This window comes from Gymnodraco acuticeps, unplaced genomic scaffold (genome assembly GCF_902827175.1).
Source record: "Gymnodraco acuticeps unplaced genomic scaffold, fGymAcu1.1, whole genome shotgun sequence".
NCBI lineage: Eukaryota > Metazoa > Chordata > Actinopteri > Perciformes > Bathydraconidae > Gymnodraco > Gymnodraco acuticeps.
The window spans coordinates 687072-714259 of NW_022992216.1; the positions used below are offsets into that span (position 1 = coordinate 687072).

At 41.8% G+C, this 27188-nt stretch overlaps 1 protein-coding gene across 1 annotated transcript; it reads right to left on the reverse strand.

Moving 5' to 3' along the window:
- Nucleotides 1-1625: 1625 nt before the first annotated feature.
- On the reverse strand, nucleotides 1626-25892 carry det1 (DET1 partner of COP1 E3 ubiquitin ligase). The gene is made up of 9 exons (XM_034205870.1): nucleotides 25638-25892; nucleotides 21475-21829; nucleotides 18258-18524; nucleotides 13113-13325; nucleotides 12785-13008; nucleotides 6800-6929; nucleotides 6134-6324; nucleotides 2613-2804; nucleotides 1626-2442 (listed from the first exon to the last, which is right to left on the reverse strand). The coding sequence occupies exons 2-9, from the start codon at nucleotides 21721-21723 to the stop codon at nucleotides 2253-2255; spliced, it is 1656 nt and encodes a 551-aa protein (XP_034061761.1). The 5' UTR covers nucleotides 21724-21829; nucleotides 25638-25892; the 3' UTR covers nucleotides 1626-2252.
- Nucleotides 25893-27188: the final 1296 nt, after the last annotated feature.

Below are 27188 nucleotides of genomic sequence, written 5' to 3' on the forward strand. Positions count from 1 at the left end.
CAGGTCGAGGAGCTCACTACAGAATTTCTCCATCGTCTCCACCTGATTGACTTGTCCCCCCTCCCCGTCCTCATGAAGCTCCAGGCTGTGAGAGAGGTGGCTTTGGCTAAAATTCAACATCTCTTTGCCAATGTACACATCCCTCTCAAGGCACTGAGAGAAATGACAAACCAAACTGTCCAGCTGGTCAGAAAGTGGGTGGGCCTCAACACACACTCCACACGGGGCATCATCTTTCTCCCATGTGGAGAGGGGGGGCTGGGAGTCCCCAATGTCGAGTGGACCTACATAGCCACCAGGCTAGCCCACCTGATCCACATGCTTAACAATGATGATGTCACCGTAAGAGAAATGGCCAGGGCCTCTCTCCTGCTGGATCTACACAGAAGGAAGATCCCCCTAGCCAGCGCAGACCAGAACAACTTCCTCGGCTTCAGGAGGAAAGACTCTGGGAAACTGGACTCTCAGGCCAGGGGCTTCGGGGTCTGACTGGCCAGATCTCAATGACCTCTGCAATCGGACTGGAGTCCAGCTGAAATGGACAAGACTCAACACACAGACTGAAGTCCCCGTCTCTGATGAACTGATCACTGACCCCAGTGTGGTTGTGAAGGCCGACATCACAACACCTCAGGAAGAGACTGTGGAACTGCACAGAGACTCTGCAAGGAGGGTTCTGCTCAGCATGAAGCAGTCTGAGATCAGGCAGCACTGGTGTGGACTCAGACTACAGGGAAAGCTAGCCTGTTTGGGGTTTGCTGACCACTCAGTCTCACACTCAGTGTTTAAGAACCCCGCTGTTGGTGAGGATGTTCTGACATTTACCATCAAAGCAAGACTGCAGGTATTACCCACTAAGTACAATCTGTCCACCTGGTACCCTCGCATCCACACTCCATTCTGTTTAAACCATCAGGATTCACAACAACACCTAGAATCCATTGCACACATAACAAATGGATGTAATGCATACAAACGCCTGTACATAGCCCGTCATGACCGTATTGTGGACATTGTGTCGGATGCGGTACGAAACATCTTACCATCTAGCGCAGCAATGTACAAGCACGCTAGAGTGTTACCAGAATGGTTTGTTTTTACCAATGATGTCTTTGCTAACATCCCAAATACACCTGATGTTGTTTTTGTTGACACCAACCACAGGGAGGTGCTAATATTAGAAGTAGGCTGTGCCTTTGACCTGTACATGGACCAGACTTTCCAGGACAAGTATATCAAATACCAACCACTGCTCGATGTGATAACCAGCTTTGGGTACAAGTGTAGATACAGCATACTTATATTCGGAAGTCTTGGCCATGTATATAAATTGGTCTGAGAATTGCTGGAATGTCAAAGAGAAAAGCCAAACAAATTGCCAAATATTGCTCTGTTTCGTGTGTGTGTGTGTGTGTGTGTGTGTGTGCGTGCGTGCGTGCGTGGTAATATTAGAGACAATACTAATTCCACTTCAGGTTTCCTGCCACAGTGAGCCCTCCCCTGTCCAGTGTTCATATATAATTGGTTAACATAATATGGAACCACTCAAATAAAAAGAGAAAAATAAATACTAGAATGACTGTATCCCGCTGCTTTTGTTCAAGCTATAAAGAAATCAACATGGCAACATTTAAACAATTTTATTGGCATAAAATATATACAAACGGCAATATGTAAAAACGTGTAAAAACAATATAATATAAAATAACCATTTTCCCCATCCATGCGAGGAAAATAAAAAGATTGTTTGTTGGACAGCTGGTCATGGACCAACTGCATGAGCAGAATGTGCAGCTTTCAGAGCACAGTGAGGGAAAGAGAAACACCTGTGGTTCGGCTACCTACGGCTACCATCTCTGTCGCACATCAATCACTCTCTACATCTCCATTTACACTTATTCCAGCCTCTCCTCCCTACAGGTCCCTCTTTGTTCAGCGGAGAAAGGGGGAAAGAGGAGCGTTGCCGACGAAAGGAAAAAGGCAGAATTGCTGCCTTCTCGCGGAGGGGGAGGAGCAGGCGGAAGTGGAGTGACCACTGTGTGATGGAAGGGGGAAAGAGGCGAGGAACAGTGGTTTCCATTAGGAGGGTGCGGGGAGAGGACCGCTGATTTCCCTGGAGGATGAGAGGGGGGACTAACAGAACAATCTGCTTTGTGCCTCCTGATTGTGTTTGTTGTATTGCCACCTCCTAACAGAAGTCCTCCAATTTGATTCCGAGTGTGACTTTGTTTGCAGTGCCATGCAGGAGCTGGTCATGCGCAGACATGCCTCATGTGGAAGTTGACCACGTACTCTGCGTTGGTGCGCTGCACAGAGATGGCGAAGGGTTCGAAGGGGTGGAAGGTGAAGGCGACCAGGCGTCTCACAGCGTGATTCACCGGCCGTCCCAGAAGGCCCGCCTGGATCTTAAACTTCAGCAGGCCAGAGTCCCGTGCATAAAACCTGTTGGGTGAGGGGGTACAAAGAATAGACATTACATTATTTATTTATTCCAGACCTTTAGTTTCTAAGGCATCAATATGATAGAGATCAGTGTTGCTTTCTGCCGTTTTCAGAGAAGGGAGGAGTAAATGTAATACACCCACAATGCATGACCCTGATGGAGTCTATACCTGATGGGATGATCTCCGCAGGTCTTGGGCCTCTCCATCACTGACACCCACTTGTCATCGTAGCTGAAGAGGGAGAGGTCGAGGTAAGGACTGCTGCTGTACGACTGGGCGCTGATGGGCAGCTGACCCAGCAGCCGACGCACCGCCTCTGTGTGCCCGCCGTATTTGGCGTTCACGATGGTGTCCTTGAATCTGAGGAGCAGAAAAAAACAGGGACATCAGCACAGTATCCCTTAGATAATATGCAGCAATGTGGCCGAAATTCACAACAAAAGTGCTTGTATTAACCTTTTCCACTGAAATGAGTTCTAGTTCTGTTCTGCGGCTAGTTCTACTTGGATACCACTTAAGAACCATTTTTGCCTTTCCACTGACCAGAGCCCAAGAGCAGCCACGTCATGACGTCAACGCCAGCATGAATATCCCTCATAGCAACAACATGTCGACGGCATAGCTGTGTTCATGTTGCTCTTAGACTTACAGAGCCAGTTTGAATGGCAAGAACAACAAATTAACTGCTGTTGCTCGCGTAAATCTCCAATGTATGCTGCTCTCAAATATTGCTTTTGGTCAAGCATATTATTGTTGTCGCAGTTAAACCAATTATTTGGTGCCAAGAGCTAAAAGGCTGCTGCAGTGGAAATGCGAATGCGACAGTGTTTACTGTTCATTAATCATTTGTCTTCATTTACTGGCTAATTTGTACTTCCAAGACACTAGCAGTAACTCCGTTCTCTCCATATTTTTCCTCTTACCTGTCTCCTTCTTGCAGAACTGCAGTTCCTTTCTATTTTTGTGGCAGTTCAATGCCTTGTGAACTGGGTTTACCCAAGCCAGTTCTAAGTGGTTCAAATCTGGTTTACTAGATGTGCGCCCCAACTTTTAATTTCTCCTCTGCTTCTTCCTGACAACAATTTTCACCACTCTAAAATCCAATTCTAAGCCCTTTTCCTCGCTTAAAATATCCTTTATTTTCCCTTCCTTCCTCAACCCTCCCCTCTGCCTGGTCCTCCGTCTTCACCTTCCATGGAGGATTTTGTCACTGACGATGGCGAGTCGAACTGCCAAATTCAATCACGGCTCCTCCAGCCATGCTGACTGTCTTAATGTCTGTCCTCTATCTCATGATTAAGTCTTAAAACTCCTTCCGCCTCCAGGCGATCGCTGCTGATCCGCTTCCCTCCCTAACCACCTTCTTCAAATCCTCTCTGACATTTGGCTGCACACCATCAGGTACATAGTTTTTTTCTTTCACTCAGAGAAGACCTTGCAGTTTGCCAGCACCGTTCACACTGAAATACGTTGAGTTTTGGCATTTGAATTCAATCATCTTATACATATGACGTTCGGTCACAGCTTGATTACTGTTTGGTCATTTGGTCCAGAGCTTCAATTCGATATTATTCAAAGATTACAAGGAGGTCAAAATAAAGTGATTGCTCTTACATAAGTGTAAAAGACATGCATGACAAAATGAGGTCAAACTATGATTTTACTGAATTTGGTCAGATGTGTAATCGCAAGGGTTAGGATAGACAATCACCAAAGATATTATGGGATAGGTTTTAGGGTTATGGTCTCGGTATGCTTGAAAATAAATTCCCATCATGTGATGGTCCGGCGCTTCCATATGTCTTAAAAACAGCTGTTGCTAACAAGAGACAAATGGCGTCATCACGCTGAACATTAGCCGCCTTTAGCTTAGCGATGAGACCGTGATTTAGTTATATGCACATTAGGGTGAGTTAGCTTTTTACCTCTTCCAGTTCCCTTGCCTCAGTCATTTTTTAAATTTGTTACACATTTTGTTTAGATGCCTGGAATAACATCTGTGGTAAACAGTCTTTTCACGTTTTGGTATAAGACATAAAATATATAAGTAATTACAGTGGAGGAAATAATTATTTGATCCCTTGCCGATTTTGTAAGTTCACCCACTTACAACGAAATGTCTATAATTTAAATGGTAGGTTTATTTGAACAGTGAGAGTAAGAATATCAAAAAGGAAATCCAGAAATTGACATTATATAAAAGATCAAAATTGATTTGAATTTAACTGTATGAAATAAGTATTTGATCCCCTTGCAACAAATAAGAATTCTGTCTCCCACAGACCGGTTCAAAAAAGGTTGGGCACCCCTGCACTACACCATCATGGATCAAATCCTGCAGCGCCCGCAAGGCCCCCTGCTCAAGAAGGGACATGAAAGGCCCGTCTGAAGTTTGACAATGAACCTCTGAATGATGATCAGAGAAGGCTTGGGAGAAGATGATGTGGTCAGATGAGACCAAAATAAATCTTTGGCATCAACTCGACACGCCGTGTTTGGAGGAAGAGAGATGCTGACTATAACCCCAGAACACCATCCCCACCGTCAGGCATGGAGGTGGAAACATTATGCTTTGGGGTGTTTCTCTGCTAAGGGGACAGGACCACTTCCCTGCATCGAGGAGAGGATGGACGGGGCCATGTACCGTGAACATCTTGGCCCATAGCCTCCTTCCCTCAGCCAGGACACTGAACATGGGTCATGGAGGGGTCTTCCAGCAGGACAATGACCCTGAACATACGGCCAAAGCAACACAGGAGGGGCTAAAGAAGAAGCACATTTAGGTGAGGGAGGGGCCGAGCCAGTCTCCGGACCTTAATCCCATAGAAAATCTGTGGAGGGAGCTGAAGCTTCCAGATGCCAAGCATCAGCCTCAACACCTTCAGGATTTGGAGAAGATCTTCAGAGAGGAGTGGACCACAATCCCTCCTGAAATGTTCAGCGTCTGACCTCTGTGCTGTCCAACAAGGGCTTCTCCACCAAGTACTAACACATGTTTTGCAAGGGGATCAAATACTTATTTGTATCTTTTATATAATGTATAAAACTCTCACAGTTCAAATAAACCTACCTTTAAAAATAAAGACTGTTTTCTTTGTAAGTGGGCAAAGTTACAAAATCTGCAAGGGATCAAATACATATTTCCTCCACTGTACCTCACTCGTAAATGTCTGAAGCTTCAATTTGTCTTTTATGCATTGGTTGCTAAAAGTGACTAAATGAGAACTACTAAACATCATCACGCCGAACATTAGCAGCCTTTAGCTTAGCGGTGGTAATACATAGTCATGTGACCGTGATGTGGTTTTTTGGAGTCTTACTACTTACTTTTAGTGACAGCATTTATGCTTTTAAAATCATAAAGGGGTGTTAATATGTGGATATTATCCTGCTGGACAAAACCTGTAAGTATGGTAAACGTGTTTGCCAGAGTTATAGTCTGTGATATCCCAAAAAGACTTCCAGGTTGGCCTACAAAATACGTCATCCCTCACCACTCAATGATAAATGAAAGGATGATATTTTACTTCCATGGTTAATTGTTAATTACATAAGTTGTTTATGTTTGTTGCCTTTTTTGGATTTAGTATCACATTTTTGACTGTTAGTATGTGGACCCCAGGAAGGAAAGACAATTCTCATGCTTGTGCAAATGCGGATCCTAATAAAGAAATGTGTCTCCTCAGTACCTTCTCTGGACCTGCCGGGCGTAGTTGTTGGACGAGGCAGAGCAGGGGAACTGGACAGCCTGGCTGTGCAGCGTGGCGTTTCGGAACAGGTCGCAGAAATTCTCAAACAGCTCCAGCAGCTGGTCAGAGGTGTTCTCAAAGACGGCCAGCACCTCTGTAGAAACCATATTGTACACCACGAAGAACGACGGCTGTGGGGGGGGAGAGAATAGAGGGGAGAGAATAGAGGGGAGAGAATAGAGGGGAGAGAAGAGAGGGGGGAGAAGAGAGGGGGAAATATGGAGTGAAATGCCAAGATAGTCAGGAATGGTTTTATGATAGAGTAACAAGGCATTACAGGCTCTGGCTTTTATGTGTATAATGACCATGAGTGTATATTCTTATTGGTAAGACAAAAAGGCTGGTCGGAGAGGTAGTCAGAGAGCTGAGATTTTAAATAAAGAATATATTCATTAGATCCGTCTGTTACTATATGTGGTTTGTTGCCAAGCATATATCACAGCAGTGTTGAGAATCTAAAGAGGAAGGTGTCCATGGAGACCTGAAGGAGGAATCCCTGTCATGCAGCACAAACAGAAGACATGAGAAGCAGGGGAGTGTAACGAGGAGAACACAGGGAGGAATTCAGATGTGTGTGTGAGTGTGTGTGTGTGTTTGTGTTTGTACCTGCGAAGGGTCGGTGACTCTGAGTGTGACCACGTCTTCGCTGGTGTATTTAATGAAGAGGTGATGCTCATCCAACAGCTGCATCTTCCACATCCTCAACCTCCTCAGCTGATCAAAAAACTGAAAGAATCTGAAGAAAAAGAGTATCTCACATTAGCATGTCATGGAGAGGTGCTTGATAGACTCAAACTGTGTAAATATGTTTGGTAGTAAAAGTCCAGGAATGTTTACCAGGTTATGACGAAGTAGCTGTTTTTTATCCTACTTTTGAACAGCCCCACACCTCTCTTTTTCACAGCTTTAGTTTCCTGAAGCTGACTGAATGTAGTATCTTTCACAGCGCCTGTATGATGTAGTAAGTGTGCTCACTGACAGACTGTGGTACCTTATCCCAATGTATTCCCCCCAGAATATATATAAGAAAAGGGATCTTGTTGAGGTAAACAAAAAAACGTTAACTCCTGGATCCCTCTTTTATTTTATATACGTTTAAATAATTTGTCATTTGGATTGTCTATGTTAGGGCTGTGCGATTATGGCAAAAATCATAATCACGATTATTTGGGTCAATAATTGATATCACGATTATTTTGAAGATTATTCATTGACCATTTATTGAACTTTAAAACAAATAATATTTTACCAATAAACAAGATCAACAAATATGTTGGAGCGCACTTCCAAAACCATACTAAACATATATTAATATGATAAATAAAAATAAATTAGACCAAAATAAATTAAATCAAACATGTTGCAGTGCACTGTCACAACCTACTGAAAACTCCTTAACATATAGCCAACATTTTGGTGAAACATATTCAACATATTCCACTCAGTTAAACGTTGAAGGCTGGCCAACCGTCATGGTCCAGAAGTAACAGGAAATAAATGTTGAACTACAATTTAAGACCAAATAAAAAAATGTTGGCCACCATGGCCAATGCTGGTAGGGCTGCTCGTGTTATCTCTTAAATATTTTTTGCAAGAAATACCAGCCTGTTTACATGGTCTAGTTTCAGAGATGAGCGCAGGCAGGTGACGATATTGCCACCTGTACTGAAGACCCTCTCTGAAGAGGAACTTGTGGCAGTGCTGCCACATATGACACAGGAAAAAAAGAAAAGACTCTGAACCCTTTCTTTGCCATTATATAAAAACAGTGTTGCTACAAAAGTATAAATTAGGCTTACTAATAAGACAACTCAGATCTGAAGCTACAGGAATCTGCAGCCAACGTGCAATAAAAAAGACAACATTAATAGAATCAAACCCATTATTTTGTTGCATTTTATTAGAGTATAAAAATAAATGCCTTTAAAATAGGATGCAAGCAACACTAGTTTCTTAACCTGAATTGATAATAGACTATAATCAATTTAAACAGAACAGATCTTAATATTTGCATTCTTATACCATTTTGTACAATAATTATAATGAATTAGTTCAAACAAACTAAAACTTACAGCTGATTAATAACGGTATCTAACTTGAGTTTTTATTATATCAAAAACCTGTTGAAATGCTACTGTTATTTTTACTGTCCCCAAAAAGCGCGTCGGCAGCCTCCAGGAATGCTTCTTTCACAACTTCGCCGTCTTTGAAAGACTTCATGTGTTTCTCAAGAACGTGACTGACACGATAAGATGCTGTGGTAGCAGCCTTGCTCTTGTTGTTGGGCCTGGTGAAAATGGACTGCTGTGCATTTAGCTGTGCTCTCAGGCCCCTCCCCTTTTGGAGCGTAGGGCAGAATTAGGAGGGAATTCCGTCTCGTAGCGTTTGTGCACTGTTTTGAAATGCCGCTCCTAAATGACCCTTCTTCGATAAAGCCACGCTCGCATTGCAGATGAGACAGATGGACTTTGAATTGGAATAGATACAAAAATAATCATCCTCCCACTCGGAGTGAAAATTATATATTTTGGGCTTTTTTGCTTCTGCCATAATTGCGGTCTTGTGTGTGTGCGGACTGTCACTGCACTGCCCACCAGCCACGCCGGCCAATCACAAAGCTTTGATGCGTTCAAGTGCATTATTCTGGCACGGGAAGATTATGTTACAGGACATTAACGATAAAACAGAATATTGTTGTTCTATTTTTAGACACATCTTGCGATCGACTGGGAATCTCCCCGCGACCATTCTTTTTAACGAGTTGCTGCTCTTGTTCTGACATCTTCGCTCGCGCTGAACACATGTCACTCCCACGTGGCCGAGTGGGGCTTTTAGGGAGGGGCGAAAGCACACCCAGCAAAAATAATCGTATTTTGTCAATTATGCTGTTTTCATAATCGTCACAAGCCATAATCGTAATCGCGATTAAAATACGATTAATTGCACAGCCCTAGTCTATGTTGTAATTGTATTATTTTGTATTATCTCAAACAATGTCTATCGCCCCGGGAGAGGGTCCCCTCCTCCGCTGTTCTCCCTGAGTTGGCTTTTTTCAGTGTTAATTGTGGGGTTTCTTTCAGAGTTTGTCCTTGTATGTTGTGAGGGTCTGAGGACAGAGGTTGTCATATGCAGTGCACATTGTAAAGCCAAATGTGTAATTTGTAGGGATCAGTGTGAGAAAACGTTTTTAGAGAGTACTTGTCCATGGACAAGTGAGTTTGGCAATTTACTTGTCCGAATACATGTTTCACTTGTCCAGAATGGACAAAAATTGGGGCCACTGGAATCTTCTTCTTCGTCATCGTATTTTACATTTTCCAACGGTTTTTACGACACCGCTCAACGTAAGTGAGCGGTAAGATTTTACTGCATCACACATAGGGTTGGGTATCGTTTGGATTTTAACGATTCCGGTTCTGCTTTTCGATTCCGGTTATTTTCGGTTCTCAATTCCGGTTCTTTGAGAGGGTAAAAATAAGTCCCATGACAAACTGGGAGAAAAATATATTTATGAAAACATTAAGTCAAATCTGTATTCCTATTTACAAATCACTTCATACCGTTTAATTTCTTACTGTTATTGAATACAATTATATAAAAATAATCTCTGCATTGTTTAGTTAGTTCTAAGTGGTGCAGTTTGAGAATGTACAATTGGCCCAGTGTCCTCTGATGTTACACTGCAACCTGCCTGTGAGACAGAGTCCAACCACACATGTCCAACACATAGGACATAACCTAATAATAATAATACATTATATTTATAGCCTATAGGCCTAGCGCTTTTCTACAACTCAAAGACGCTTGCATGCTTACCCATGTCCTGCAATACACATGCTGCAGCTGCCCAGCTGCTCACTGTTTGTAAAAGTAAATAAATAGTATTTTCATTTCAATAATATAGCTACTTTCTATACCCTGCTTCATAAACAATAGTGACATCCCTGTGCTCCTCCGAGTCTGGGGGTCCGGGGATGTGAGGACAGCGCGAGGACACAGACAGGGAGGCTGCTTTACTTCATAAAGGACATGGTGGTCAATATTAACAACACAGGAGCTAAAACGCTTAATAACCTTCATTACGTGTTAGAGAAAGAACATAAGAAAGTTTGACAAGGATGAGGCTGTTACACGGGCAGCGGATCCGCTGTAGTTTAGAGAGACGAGAGAGAGAGAGAGAGAGAGACGAGATATGAGAGAGAGAGAGAGATGAGAGAGAGGAGATAGAGAGAGAGGAGAGAGAGGAGAAGAAGGAGAGAGAGATCTCGCATCTGCTATCTGCCGATCGCTATCGAGCTCTATCCTCTAGTCTGCATCCCGCCTCGCCTCCTTCACTACTATTATCGAGGACCTGATCTAGCTGCATCGTGCAGCGATCAGCTGATACGGAGCATAGAGAGAGCTGCAGTCCGCAGGGCTCGGCCTCGCCTCCTGTCCTCACAACTCTTATTAATCCCGGTACTGGACAATTATTATTTGTTCCTACTCGGAACCGAGTTTTGCTTCCCAACCCTGCCACTGTGCTGCACTTCCCACCCTGCTCCGCCCCGCCCCCGTCTAACTGTACAGAAAACGGCGAGATGCATTTCCTTAGGAATCGACAAGCAGAACCGAAACTAACACTGTCAAACGACAATCAATCAAATCAAACGAACAATGGCGGACACGTACAATTTGCGAATGAGTTCTGCCTTTTGTAAACTGAATGTATCAATAATTTCAATAAATCAGGCCGAAAAACGTCACTTGTCCGCCGGACAAGTCAATTGAAAGATCTACTTGTCCGATATTGTAAATACCACGTCCCGGACGGTGGGACGTATACTTTTTCGCACACTGGGGATGTAACGATATATATCAAATATCGCGGTAAATAAATGTCTCAATACCGTCGTGAGACTGACAAAATATACTGCGATTTAAAAAAAAAAAAAATGTAAACCGTTATTCAACCAGATGGACCCATTGAGATCATCAATCTCTTTTTCAAGGGAGACCTGTCCAACATGGCAGCAAGTAGGTTACAACATGAACATAAAACAACAGATAACAATAAAGGACATCGTATTTACAGGGCTACATGTACATACCTAGAGACATTGACAAGTACCAACAGTATATTTATATCTCGCCTTGTCAATAAGCCTCACCTTCTTGGCAAACACTGTATTGTTTTTGAAGTGGTGGAGAGACAATGCACAGTTTGACCCACTGCTGTCACCCATGGCCAAAGCATATCTCTCTGTCCCAGCAACATCAGTACCAAGCAAGAGAGTTTTTTCCACAGCAGGGGATATTGTAAACGCCCAAACATCCCAGCTTCTACCTGGAAATGTGGACATGCTCATATTCCTAAAAGATAACCTTGATGATGCTGAGTGAGTGAATTAGTGAGTTAGAGTTGAGTTACTTGTATAAATCAAGTGAAACTTGATTTATTGTATTGCAGGGTCTGATTATTATATTGTTGACACTTTAAAATACTACTATCCTACTAAAATGCTGTACAAATCAGATGTATTATTTAATTAAAAAATAAATAAATAAATTCACATTTTTTTCTTTATTTTTCAGTATCGCGATAAATATCGTACCGTGGGTTTTTGGTATCGTTACATCCCTAGTAATTTGTGATATCAGGATATATAAATACAATTTTTAATTATTTTATTTATTTTGCACAGCCCTTAAATTGAACATCTTTTGATTTGAAGTCAGACTAACTAACATTTATTTTTTACTTTATAGAAAAGCAAGTAACCATCATTTTCTCAGTTGCAACCCTACGACAAAACCATTTATTGATGAATCATAGATCGTACGGTTCGGGACTATACTAGTGGGGATGAGAGAACAAAGGAAGTAAAGGTCATTTATATTTATTTATTTACCAACGCAACAGAAAAGAAAAACAACAACCCAATGACCCTGTGTTGCGGTTTCCTTGTGTTTGAAAATTCAATTTTTTCCACTTACATTTTTTGTATCCACGATTGTACTAAATTGACTAATCTTTCCAGTTATTGGGAACCGACAGAAATAAAGGATTGTGCAAAGGGAACCTTGTGTTCCATGAACTTTTGGGTCAGATGAATGAACCAATAAACAAGCTGGAGTGAAAGGTGACTTTACAATGGTGCTGCTCTGCTCTCCTCAGATAAACACTGACAGAGAGAGTCAGCTCAGGAACAAAACAGAAGGATTTCCAAATGAGAACTCAATAATTAAAATTAATGTACACAATATTGACTATGAAAATATCTGTTTTTTTTTACTGCACATACTTCACATTTTATTCCATTTCAATGTAAGTACTGCTTTATTTTATTTTAATATATATATTTTTTTAATGTTAGTATAGTGTTCTTAAAATAGTTCTCTATCTGTGGTTTTTTTTTTTTTTTTTACTTTTATGTATGCACCATGTTCCCCATACGTGTCAACCTACCTGGTAATAAACCTGATTCTGCCTATCATACACAAAAGAATGTGTAGTACTCAAAACGTTACGCTAAGTCTGTGAGGTTTAACCTGTTCAAGTGGCAAAAAATAAATGTAATAAAGTAACGACTTTGAAAAGTGAGAGTTTACCTCCTCTTGGCAGTGGCGCTGCCGTCCTGCTCCGCCCTCCTCCACAGGTAGACCAGCAGCCTGTGCTTGAGGGAGTTGATGGTTTTGTCGGTGTAAAGGCGGGGGAAGCCCGGCTGACTCTCAGCCTGAGCCTCAGTGTAGACTGCTGAAAGAGTCAGGAGGTCGTCCTCGTAACAGAACCGCCCGATAGTCCTGACATCCAGGAATGTTCCCTCTGGAGTCACCTGGAAGGAAATGAGGGAAGAGAAAGAATGAAAACCCTCCTATGACCCTCTAGCTTTAAATTGATTTGGAGCAGATTGACATTTGAATGTGTTAATCTGCTCACCTGGAACACGTGTATGGTCTGCTGCTGGACCGACAGCACTGCCAGGATGTTCCTGTACAGGTAGAGGCCCTGGTTGTGGGACAGGATGATCTTATCACACTTAAAGGAGCGGGTGTCACACAGCCGGCCAGTGTGGAGGTCAATGATGTGGAGGGAGTAGTCTTCCAGAGGGGAGCGGGGGTTGGGAGTCACAGATTCGTTGTTCCGGTACACCTGGAGGGAGATGAAACATAGATGAGAGTAAATATTTAAGGACATTTTAATACGTTTGATTTTATTTCCTTTTTGTATTTTATTAAGAGGGGAAAGAACAAAATCACTATCAGAAATAATTAGGGCTGTCAAGTTAACGCGTTAATAACGCAAAAAAAAATGTGTGCCACTAATTATTTTAACGCGATTATCGCATGTGTATTTTTTTTCCTCGGCCGCCCGTAGTTTCAGAGAGCATCGAGTTTAAAATACCATCTACAAGCTGATGCTGACAGCCCCGCTCCTGCCGCCCACTTGTGGCAGACCACACTTCCACGCTCACCGGCACGCACTGACTGGCCATCGGGAGGACCGGGAGGGTGTGTGCAGGGCCGGCCCTAGACTTTTGGGGGCCCCAAGCGAGCTTTGGCTTGGGGGCCCCCCTCACTCTAGCGCATTCTCACCACACACAACACGGAACCAACTTTTGTCTTATGATGTTAGCATAAGCACACATATTGTATAAATAAGCATGTAAACACTGTGGACTTAACCTCCTCTAGGGGGGTCCTCACCTCCTCTAGGGGGCATGCTCCCCCGGGAAGATTATTATTTTTTAAATATTGAAGTTAAAAGCATCAATCTGGTGCACTTTGAGAGCAAAATTAAGAGATCTATGGATACATCTCTCAACACCCATATGAAACAGAACTGTAAACAGATTTTTCTTTATGGATATTTTACAAATCACTCCCCTTTCAAACTGTATTCTTATTTTGTCATATAGAATTTCATAACTGTTTTTCATTTATTCTCTCTGGCTGTCCATCTCATAATGTTCATATAGAAACTAGCTGTCAATAGGAATATCATTATCAAAAGAGGTTGCACATTTAAATTCAGGTGTTGTTATGGCAACGTCAGTGCCCAAACAGCCACATTTACTGCTGCAAATACGTTCAAACATGATGTTGACATGTAAAGCAGTGGCAACTATGCCACCATTTCAGCTGACTTTTTCTCAGAAATACTGTCACATAACATCCATATATTTCAGTGGTAGGTTGATGCTTAGCTAAGCTAACTATGAAACACTTTAACTGACAGGACTCAGGATCAACTGTGTACTGTAAGGTAGCTTCTAGCTTCATGTCGAACAGTAAGTCAACATTTCCCAGAGAACTTTCTTTGAAATCACCAGGTAACGCTAAAAAACATTACATTTAGATTGTATGACAAAGTGTTTATTTAATATATCTGGCTAGCTATAGCTACTTGCTAACGGTTTAGCTTACCCCCGCGATTCAAAGTAATGTCAACGTAGCTGTAATTTATGCTTTGCTTACATGTTCGCATAACTTGGAAGTTTACTGACATTTACATACCTTGTTTACCTGGCTCAAGTGGTGGCTCTGTGGTTGTTGTGTGAGCCACCACTTGAGAATTGTCATCTTTTTTAAGTAAATGTTTTCTTATGTCCATCTTCAAAAACTCTGAGTCCGACTGACAGTTTATTTTAAACATTGTCAAAGCTCACAGGATAGGTACCTGTCAGCCAATAAGACAGATGTTTATTTCCATTCAACTCTCTGGTTGGTCTGGTGTCTTGCCTCTGTTGCATTCACTGAACACGGGAAATTACAATCCTGCCGTCCTCTCTTGTGTCATGATGAGGTTCAGGTAAAGCACGGTTAATATATTATATTATTGACTCAATAATATAATACATGACTTGGAGAGTAGGCAATCTAGGCATATTAACACAATTAATTAAACATACTTATCACGGCGACGGTGTACTGAGTTTTTTTTTTTTTAAATAAAAAAATATATATATATATTATTTTTTTGTTGCTAGGGGGCCCCTTACGGTACGTCCACACAGCAGCTTTTCAAAAATCTTGAAAATCTTGGAGCTGGGCGTGTCTGAAAGCTTGGGGATTTCGCGACCAACAACCAATCACATGAATCTCCCGCCCCCGACATACAAAGCAAAAAACCCCGGTTCTTCTCCACTATTTCTTTTAACATTTTGAACATTTATGAGATTAATGTCTATGGTGCTATTTTATGCTACATTCCATGCTGGCTAATGATACTGTCTTTACGAAGTAAACTAGCAACGAAGTAAACTGGATATAAAATGCCCAAACAAGCGAAAACCTACCAGTTTCACCCACTGTCTCTGCCACCTCCCTCCATGCCTGGTTCCTCCGGTTTGTATCCCGGTAAGTAAATAGGGACTGGTCATAAAGAACCGGGTGATTTGCTACCGCAATAACTAAGTTCTCCTCCATTTTTGTTAGGAATATAGAATGAACTGCGGTCTGGCTCTCCCAGCTTGCACGCGGTTTGATTGGCTAGCGCTTGAACTGTCAGATTTGCATAAACGGGATTTGATTGGCTGACGCTTCCAGCTCAGCTTCAAAAGTTGAACATTGCTCAACTTTGAAATCCTGAAAATCCTGGAAATCTTCGCCTCGCCCCCCCACAATGCAGTTCGGCGACAAGCGAGGGAAAGTGACGTCATCCCCATTCAAAGTCAATGGGCGGAGACGCGCTGGAAGCGGTGGACAAATCGCCAAAAGCTGCTGTGTGTACGGGCCGTTAGTGGCTGCGGGGCCCTAAGCAGCCGCTTATGTCGCTTAATGGGTCGGGCCGGCTCTGGGTGTGTGTATGTGTGGCGCGAGCGAGCGAGGCACACTTTACGTGTATTGCTGTTGTTAGCATCTGGTGCTAGCTAGCTGCGCTAACGGATATAAGGAGCTGTTTCAATGAAAACAGAGGAGCGACATTTCGCCGAGCACTTGACTTTATGCAGGAAGCCAGACAGTGGGACATTGTACGAAAAGTCAGCACACTCCGCACGGATAGTGCGCGCAACATGATTGTAGCGTCCAGGCAGCTCCCGTTCGAGCATATGCCTTGAGTTGCACATAGCTCCAACGATCCATCACACACACACACACACACACACACACACACACACACACACACACACACACACACACACACACACACACACACCACACACACACACACACACACACACACACCACACACACACACACACCACACACACACACACACACACACACACACCACACACACACACACACACACACACACACACACACACACACACACACACACACACTTTGTATTGTATTATTGTATGAGAGAGGTTCCAGGTTGAATTCAGGCGAATATTTGTAATGTTCAGAGGTTGTTGTGTTTAATATTCATGAGAATATTTGTCATTGATCAAATGATAATAAACAAACATATAAAGCATATTTGTCCACTCATATGTTGATAAGAGTATTCAAAACTTGAAAAACAACCCTCTAAGGTACATTTAGAACAGATAAAAAATGTGCGATTAATTTGCGATTAACTATGGACAATCATGCGATTAATCGCGATTAAATATTTTAATCGACTGACAGCCCTAGAAATAATGTATTCTTCCTGGGGGAAATTGGGTTTTGTGACAGCTGTTCCATTTTAGAAAACATTTAATAAAAGATAAATGAAAGAAAAAATATGTATATAAACTAGGGCCGGGACTCGATTAAAAAAATTAATCTAATTAATTAGAGGCTTTGTAATTAATTAATCGAAATTAATCGCATTTTTAATCACATATAAATATTTGACCTGAGAACAGTGAGAAGCAATTTTTTTCACATGGATTTTAGTATAACATTAGGCGCATTCACACCGCAGTACTTTTCCCACAAAGGTTCATGAGAACTCTTTGAACCTGGGGGAGGATTAGGCAAATGAAGCCGCTGACGTCACTTCTTCTTCTTCTGCTTTGGGTTTACTGGCAGGCCGCAAACCACTTCACGGCGTATACTGCCACCTGAAGTCCCAGGCCGGAAGTCCCCGGAGTTGGGGAAGGCTTCAGTAGAAGCTGCTGGGAGTCCCAGCAGCTTCTACTGAAGCCTTCCGAGTAAATCGCCAGAACGCCGACACCTCCTCATCTCCACCGCTCCCATGTTTTATTTTGTGTTGCCATAAGTTAGTCTCTCTGCGTTTCTGCGCTGGGCTAATGCTAATAATGCTAATGCGAGGATATGGCGACAATGGCGGCTTCACAAAACTTTTTGGGAGTTTTACGGGGCGTGGTTTGCAATCCGCCCAGCCAATCAGACATATAGCTCTCTTCTCACAAGAGAGCTGTACGAAAGTCCCTGCTCTCTAGCAGGGACTTTCGTGGGGTGAACTAATTTTAGTACCGGCTCTTTTTGGTGTGAACGCGATAAAAGAGGCTAACGTCCACGCTAGCTGCTATATGTTTTGCATTGAGGTGATACTTGAGGCTTGATGTGCTGCGGTGATATGCGAATTCCATTTTGCATAATTTGCACACAACCGTGCTCTTATCAACGCTTCCATCCGTCCGTTTTTTAAAACAACATTTCCCACTGTTGTTCACTGTGGTTTGTTGTTGTCTGAAGTCATGAACGTTAGTTGGTGCTCCAGTATAATCGGTACGCCTGAAACTCATCCAGTGAGAAACGTTCCGCGGTGCAAAAATAAGTGCGATTAAAATGCGTTAATTTTTTTAACGCGTTAATTTTTGTGTAATTAATTAATCTTAATTAACGCGTTAAAGTCCCGGCCCTAATATAAACATAAGAAGGAAGTATGTACAACGAAAAGATCAAATAAAATGTCATATAAAGAAACATTTCAAATAAAGATTTTACAAAAAAAGAATACAATATTATATAAACATAATGGCAGGATATTGATATTGGATTATAATTTTCATGTGTAGTGCTTTTGGGGACTTGTCTCTAGCTAATTCATTAAAAGCACACATATTATAATCTTGCCAATGGCGAAATGGAAATCAGACTTTCAAACCATGTTAAAATATGGTTGTTTTAATTATTTTTGAGTTTCCCAGTACATATATAGTTAGTGTGATGGTGTTATTACCTCAAAGAAGTAGGGCGGCGGCTCCTCCGGGACGTACACGGCCGACCCGACGATGACGTAGCGGCAGTCGTCAGTGAAGAGGCTGCACTCCCGGTTCAGGTGTTCTCCGTTGGAGGCCACATTAGTGACGTGGAGCAAGGAGAAGAAGCGCTCAAACAGACGGCCCCGGATGTTGAGGGAACGCTGGTCATTGGCCGTCAGGAGGGTCTCTCCCTCCTGGCCCCTCAGCAGGTCCTGAGCTGCCTGGCAGCCTTGATATTCATAAATCTATGGGAGGAACATGCAGAGAGAACATTATATTTCTTTGTCTCAGGTAAATGGGGTAGTCAGAAGTCTGTTCCAGTCTGGGTGGTTTGCTCATTCAACTTAATTTTTTGATTGGGCGAATAAATAATCACAGGATGGGTGAAGACAAGTGCAAGGTCACATATATAGCATAAAGTCAGACAGATGAAAACAAATTCAGAAAAATCGATTCATATAAATAATAATCATTCAAAACGATAAATAATAATCATAATCATTCATAAAAGATAAATAAATTGGTAAATAAAACAAATTAAAAAGAAAAATAATTCAGTTAAATTAAATATTAGGGATGTAACGATACCAAAAACTCACGGTACGATAATATCGCGATAACAAGTCCACGGTACGGTAATTTCAATAAAAAAATGTTTTACTCGGAAAATGTTTCTTTATTAAATAATACATCTGATTTGTACAGCATTTTAGTAGGATATCAGTATTTTAAAGTGTCAAAAACAAAGTGACAGTAACAGACTGGAACAAGAAAACCAGCGTGTGACAGGTTTTTAGGAATATGAGAATGTCCACATTTCCAGGTATTTATAAGCTGGGATGTTTGGGCATTTACAATATCCCCTGCTCTGGAAAAAACTCTCTCGCTTGGTACTGATGTTGCCGGGACAGCAGTGGTCGCGTTAACCGAATATTTTATTTAACAATGACGGAAAAATCTGAAAGCAGTCTGTCATTTTGACAGATTAGAACAAACTCGGAACAGCGCCAACGTTTCCCCGCATCGAGGCTCTGGTGTTATGCCATGTTATGCATGCCCTCCAAAAGGAAATTATATAGTTTCCAAACCGTACTTTGCCGTACAGATCAATACATGTCTGGGAGGTTTTGCTTTACGCTGTGCGCGTATCCGCGAGGTGCATGCACACACAGCATAACATCGCCCCCCCCCCGTTGACAGTTCACGAGCGTGCTCTCTCTCTCTGTTCAGACCCGACGGGTAATAAGGGATTACGACGGACATTTTACGATCCTGTCTGTCAAAATGACGGACAGCGAAAAAGTCTAACGCCACCTCAGTGGGACGGAGAGATATGCTTTGGCCATGGGTGACAGCAGTGGGTCAAACTGTGCATTGTCTCTCCACCACTTCAAAAACAATACAGTTTTTGCCAAGAAGGTGAGGCTTATTGACAGGGCGAGATATAAATATACTGTTGGTACTTGTTAGGGCTGCACGATATTGAAAAAAACAGACATTGCGATTTTTTTCCCCCTGCGATATATATTGCGTTTTTTTTTAACTATATTTAACCGGGTGAAGGATTCGAAAATTCTTTTTTACTTATAGTGAAAACTACCCTTAGATGATGGGTTAGTAGACTAAAAGCTTTAGGAATCCAAAGTACAACATATAATAAGTACCCTGTATCAAGATTGATGCAAAACAAGTGACATTTGACCTTTTTAGAGAGATTTAGCACAAAAAACCCACTTCTGGGGTCATTTGGGTGGATTTTCCATATCTCTGTCCCCCCTTTGTCGATTTTGATGAATGAAATCTCTTTATAACCGCTAGAGCCAATGGAATCGAGGGGAAGTTCTACACACACCAACACATGAACAAATAAGGAGTGAGAGTGACGCGTAGCCAAAACCGGAAGCTGCATACACTCTGGTGGCTACCATTAGCAGCTAACTTTTGTGCTCCGATTTTTACATAAAAATGGAATTATGGATTATAAACAATTGCTTCAAAGCCACAGATACATTATTAACCTATGGATCAACCGATTCAGCCGCGTTTTTTTCTCGTTTTAATGCCATTGAACACGTCTTTTGATCAGATTGACAGCTACGGTGAGACAATCTCCCGTAAAAGCTCCGTAAAGGTACGTGTTGTGATGTCTGTGTTTGCTTCCCCTGTCGCAAGATCGGATCACTTAGTGATGATACTATACTTAAATAATCTGTGGAGTCTCAGCTTTAATCGGATATATTGTATGTGCAGTTTCGATAAGTAATAAGGGTATCTTTATTTTGAATTCTGTGCTAAAGTGCGTTAGCATTTTTTCGCTTAGTGCCAATTCAGAGGCTTGGTATTACCCTTGTGTTTTGTTTTGGTAAAAATGGTTCATATCTTCAGTTAGCTGAGAGTCTTCCCGTTAATCTGGTGCTACACATTAATAGTTTCATAAATGTTAAGAAGCCCTGAGACATAGTCTCGAAACAAAACTGTCGGGGGGGGGGTCCACTGGGGGGACCGCCGTGCTTAAGAGGTTATCGCACGTCCTAAAAAAAAAAATGAATAAAACCGCACGTCCCTGCGGTGTGAATATCGCGCATGCGCATATCGCGGTTATCGCCATGACACGATATATCGTTCAGCCCTAGTACTTGTCAATGTCTCTAGGTGTGTAAATGTAGCCCTGTAAATACGATGTCCTTTTGTGTTCTGTTGTTTTATGTTCATGTTGTAACCTACTTGCTGCCATGTTGGACAGGTCTCTCTTGAAAAAGAGATCGATGATCTCAATGGGACCACCTTGTTAAATAAAGGTTTAAAACAAAAAAAAGTGTTTAAAAAAAAAAAATCGCGGTAGATTTTGTCAGTCTCACAACGGTATTGGGACGTTTATTTACCGCGATATTCGGTATATCGTTACATCCCTATTAAATATAGATAATGCTTGTTTGGTGTGTGAGAAATATGAATATAAATAATAATATTTTGTTTTAAAAGGATTCAAAATATAAAATATACATAATATGGTAAATAAAAAAGACAATTATGAATACAACTAAATTAAATAAGGATCATTTATAAGTGTATGGTTGTTTGGTGTGTGCGAAATGGGTGAGGAGACGAGGGAGACACACAAAGTATTGGGGGAAGGTCCAGATCAGCTCCAATGTATAGAAGAGAAATATGGATGGAAAAAAATTAGCGTTTTACCTCCAGAGAAGTCTGGTCTGAGGAGAAGGCGATGAAGCAGCGTCCATCTGGTGAGAACTTCCTCAGGAAGCAGGGGGGCTTCTCCACATTGACCACAGTAAAGTTGGGGAAAAGGTTCTGGTGGAAGCAGCGGACTCTGTACCAGTGAGCTCCGGGGCGACCCGAGCAGATCCTCCGCCTCTCGAGACGATGAACCACGTTCTGATTCTGGATCCGCCTGGGCTTCAGAGTTTGGATGTCCTCATCCATTGCTGTGATTAGAGGGTGATCTAAAATCCTTCTCAGAAGGTAGATAGACAGGAAGCCGGTACGTAGAAACGACTACATCACAAGGGCACTCCTGTTATGGTGTTTTCTGTAGAGAGGAAAAAATACTTAGTTGTTTTTTTCATCAGTTCAGAAATAAAATAATTACTTGCTGAAAACACAGTAATACATTACAGTTTTTATAATAGATATGTTTTGCGTAACAAAAACATATAACTACATATCTTATTAACCATTAAAGTTACAATTTTTATTGTATGTTTTCTTTTCTTACATATACATAGATAACATACCCCTGCATTTTGCATTAAATGTCATAAACATAAAGCTGTTAATGTGTCGTTGAATATGCGAAAAACTAAATATTTGCTATTTAGGCAAGTTTGAAAATGTCCCATTTTTATAAATGACCCAAAAAAATCCTTTGCTTTCCTTGACAGCTGGTCAGATAATGTAAGCATCTTCTTGAGACTTATGATACAACCAGATTTGCTTTTATGCAAACCAGAGAAAACGCCAATAGATTTCTAAAGAATTCTTGTTTTCAAGTGTAAATCTACGGAGCCCCTAAAGGGACATGAAAAAAAGAAAGTCGGGATAACAGGTTAGTATCTCGTGTGCACGAGAACGTTTCTTGTGAGCACGAGAAACTAACCCGTTATCCCGACTTTCTTTTTTGAGAAAGTTACCGGTGCGCGAAGGAGGAAGGGGAGCACACAGGAGACAACCATTTCATTGCAGACTGTTATGTTTATGTGGGGAAATGACAATGCATACATTATTTGAGATATATTTCAAACTCAGACTTCATTTTAAGGACATGTCGCCAGGGGTGAAGAGCTATTTGTTTAAGCACCGGATTGGCAAACAGGAGAGTTTGTAAACCAGTCTGCTTTGATCTATGAATTAATGTCTGTGACTCTCAGAGTAGGCTACCTGCTGCCAGCAGCTGTTTTAAAGGGAAACAAACACTCAGAACACATACACACAGAGCCAGTGGCGGACTGACCGGGCCCGGTACCGAAGTGGGCCACTCCGATCGGGCCATTAGGTCCACCGTTTCCCCGCAGCGAGGCTCCCCCCGTTGACAGTTTACGTGGGCTGGGCTGGGTGAGATTCCCGGGCTGATTTTTAGTCCCAGTCCGCCCATCATTGGTGACCGGACATCTCCTTCATAAAACTAATAAAAGGGGGAGTAATCGGGCAGTTCGATGTGTGTGTGTGTAGAAGTGTGTGTGGTTAAAACGTAACAGCCGGTCACTCTTTATAGCCGTTAGAAAGGAGGTAAAAACAGTGTAGGCAGTGCGTAAAAGGTTAAAAGTAAAAAGTGGGTGCTTCTCAATGTCGAGGAAGGCTCCTCCAGAGCCACTATTTCAAGCATACTACGTCATCGAGTGCCGCCGAAGGACTGTTCCAATGTCCAACATACTTGGAATTCTACCGAGGCCGGCGTACTTCGTAGCGAGAAATTTCGAGGCTGCACATGTGTAGACTCCCGTCTTAAAATCCCCACAATGCTTTGCGCACGGACCGATTTCCAAATCTTTGGCGGAAATCACTCTCCATTTAAGGCGGGGCCTCGCATATGCACACCAGCACACCTGTTACACAGCGTCCACACGGCGGTGTTTGTTGAAGCTTGCCGGTGGGCGTGTCTGAAACTCGACCAACAACCAATCACATGAATCTCCTGCCCCGGACACACAAGCACGCGGTTTGATTGGCTAGAGCTTGAACTGGCATATGATTTGATTGGCTGACGCTTCCGTCGAAGCTTCAAAAGTTGAACATTGCTCAACTTTTTGAAGCAAGCAACGTTAGCCTGTTCCGTTAGCCTGTTCCACAATTCTTCGTTTTCCGAGGCTAGGAAGGATTCTTGCCTCGCTTCTGAAGCAAGTGACTCGGAGGTACATGTGCTACCAATCAAGCGTCCTCGACATTGAGAAACACCCACTAACCCGTTATCCTGACTTTTTTTTTTCTGTTTTTTTTTTTCCATGTCCCTTTAGGGCAGGGGTGCCAGTCGATCGCGAGATGTGTCTAAAAATAGAAATGAACGTCCTATAACATAAACTTCCTGTACCAGAATAATGTACTTGAATGCATCAAAGCGTTGTGATTGGCCGGCGTGACCCCATGTGTCGGGGCGTGGCTGGTGGGCAGTGGGCACTATTTCGCTGACGTTGTCCGTGTCAACAGGAGTAGAAGCAAAAAAGCCCAAAATATATAATTTTCACTCCGAGTGGGAGGATGATTATTTTTGTATCTATTCCAATTCGAAGTCCATCTGTCTCATCTGCAATGCGAGCGTGGCTTTATCGAAGAAGGGTCATTTAGGAGCGGCATTTCACAGTAAACAAACGCTACGAGACGGAATTCCCTCCTAATTCTGCCCTACGCTCCCAAAAGGGGAGGGGCCTGAAAGGACAGCTAAATGCACAGCAGTCCATTTTCACCAGGCCCAACAACAAGAGCAAGGCTGCTACCATTGCATCTTTTCGTGTCAGTCACGTTCTTGAGAAACACATGAAGTCTTTCAAAGACGGCGAAGTTGTGAAAGAAGCATTCCTGGAGGCTGCCGACGCGCTTTTGGGGACAGTAAAAATAACAGAAGCATTTCAACAGGTTTTTGATATAATAAAAACTCAAGTTAGATACCGTTATTAATCAGCTGTGAGTTTTAGTTTCTTTGAACTTATTCATTATAATTATTGTACAAAATGGTATAAGAATGCAAACTTAAATTGATTATAGTCTATCATCAATTCAGGTTAATAAACTAGTGTTGCTTGCATCCTATTTTAAAAAGGCATTTATTTTTATACTCTACTAAAATGCAACAAAAAAAGGGTTTGATTCTATTAATTTTGTCTTTTTTATTGCACTTTGGCAGCAGATTCCTGTGTAGCTTCAGATCTGAGTTGTCTTATTAGTAAGCCTAATTTGAATGGCAAAGAAAGGGTTCAGAGTATTTTCTTTTTTTCCTGTGTCATATGTGGCAGCACTGTTCAATGTTTCTTGAAAACATTACCCACTGTAGTGTGACGTGTGAATAAACTCCAACTCTGTATCAACAACACTGTTGTGTAGCTTCAGTTAAATACTTGTATGTGTGTAGATTAGAAAGAGGTAAGATAAAGGATCTGCAGTATTTTATGGAGTATTAATCGTACAAAGGTCAGTTTTATACACGTAGAAGTGTGTATTTACCTGGTAGTAGGCTGTCAGTAATGGCTACGCCTCTCTATTTGGACTGGTAGATCTCGGCAGACTGGCAACTTTAAAAGTAGCTCTCGGTTCAAAAAAGGTTGGGCACCCCTGCTTTAGGGGGTCCGTATAAATCAGAACATCTCCCTGTCAGCCTTTTTTTTTTCAGTGTCCTCTAAAACATATTTTGCATAGATCAGTGTCAGACTGAATACTTGATGACTTTACAGCTGTGAGTTTCAGCACTGCCACTTTTGTAATTGGAAAACAGTTGTTCATGTTTTTTTATTATCAGATTGGCAATGAATAACATGTGCATTTCCCCTTCTTAACAGGTGGAGAAGGAAGAAGAGGATTGACTCAACTGAAGCACTAGACTGGGTTCTTAAACGTCCTGACTCAGGGCTTGGGGGAAGCTTCAAAATGATCAATTTCCTTAGCTTCAAGCTAACTGATTTTGATGCACATAACCTGAGTAGTGTAGCTAAGTGAGGATATAAATGAGTACAGCAACACAGAATAGTCTTTAGCAGAAATAGGAGCCAGGATCTTCTCTTTTAGGAGTCAGATGTGATTCATTGCAGGGCTAACACCCTGAGAGGTGTGTCATTAGCTCAGCCAATTCGACAGTGAAGAGCAGATACCGCTAAGCATATCACTAAACTGTGAGAGGGTACAAAGTTACTCACATGTAGTATTTAAAAGCCAAATGTGAAGCGTTCTGGTCCTCCAAGTTCAGCCTGCTCTGTTAGCAAAGCAGCTCAAGTTTGGCTTACGAGCCCGACAAGTTACAGTTAGCTAGCTCACGTCACTGGGAAATGTCCAAATACATTTTTAGTTATAGTGAAAAGGTGAGTGTCCCCTGTAATCACGTTTCTGTTATTATCCAACTGCATGGACCATTTATTCGTCTAAAAAGCCGCTATGTTTGTTGTGAGTGAGCCGTAAAGGAAACGCAGAAGAAGCAGAACAGGAGGATAGCAGGGCTGTTTTTAAACAGCGCCACCACATCCCCAGATGTGAGCTGTGGTACTGCAACCTCATGGATGGATGGATGGATGGATGGATGGATGGATGGATGGATGGATGGATGGATGGACAGATAGATAGATGGATGGAAGGATGGATGGATGGAAGGATGGATGGATGGATAGATACAGATAGATGGATGGATGGATAGATGGACAGATAGATAGATGGATGGATGGATGGATAGATACAAATAGATGGATGGATGGATAGATGGATAGATAGATGGATGGATGGATGGATAGATGGATAGATGGATAGATGGATAGATGGATGGATGGATGGATGGATGGATGGATGGATGGATGGATGGATGGATGGATGGATGGATGGATGGATGGATGGATGGATGGATGGATGGATGGATGGATGGATGGATGATGATGGATAGATAGATAGATGGATAGATAAATAGATAGATAGATAGATAGATAGATGGATGGATAGATAGATAGATAGATAGATAGATAGATAGATAGATAGATAGATAGATAGATAGATATATATATAGATAGATAGATAGAGGGATGGATACTTTATTGATCCCAAATTGGGAAAATCTTGTGTTACAGGAGCAGCAATGTGTTTAGGTATCAACATATAAAATGTTTTGAATAAAGTATAGACATAATAAAACAATTAAATAAACAGCACATTTTAAAATATAAACATAATTGCAGTAGAAAGACATCACAAATAATACACTTACATATACAATATATAAAATTAAAATATAAAATACCTGATCGTATATCAGGTGTATACAAAAGTATAAACTCATCATTAGATCCACAAAACTTAGAATTTACTTTCAAAAATCTTGTGTAAAGAACATTTACAAAGAATCCGACTATTATTAACCAAAAAGTAATCTTTGCAGTTGTCCAAGACAGGACCATAAATAATGTAATTCAAAGAACAGTTTTGCAGGCAATGATCCTTTGGGAAATGCGAGTCATGGACATCAAGCCATAAAGCTTCAGAATAAATATATTAGACAAAAAGGTGATCAGTTTTTCAGCAAAAACGTTTTAAATAATGGTTTAAGCCCAGTTTAACACAATAAGTGTGTTAGGTAAACTTAAGAGATACATACATATTGTATTGGTGTGTTGGTTTTAGAAAACAGAAATAACCTCTCCGAAATAAACAATAGGACAAACATAGTGGCGGCAGTAGCTCAGTCTGTAGGGACTTGGGAACTGAACGGT

What these genes read in the sequence shown, in the direction of transcription:
- det1 (XM_034205870.1), bottom strand. Translation starts at nt 21,723, where the DNA reads ATGGATGAGGACATCCAAACTCTGAAGCCCAGGCGGATCCAGAATCAG. An exon ending in CGCCGCCCTACTTCTTTGAG is followed by an intron (nt 13,326 to 18,257) that starts GTAATAACACCA and finishes ATCTCCCTCCAG; the next exon opens with GTGTACCGGAACAACGAATC. An exon ending in GCCCGGCAGGTCCAGAGAAG is followed by an intron (nt 2,805 to 6,133) that starts GTACTGAGGAGA and finishes TCTGCTCCTCAG; the next exon opens with ATTCAAGGACACCATCGTGA.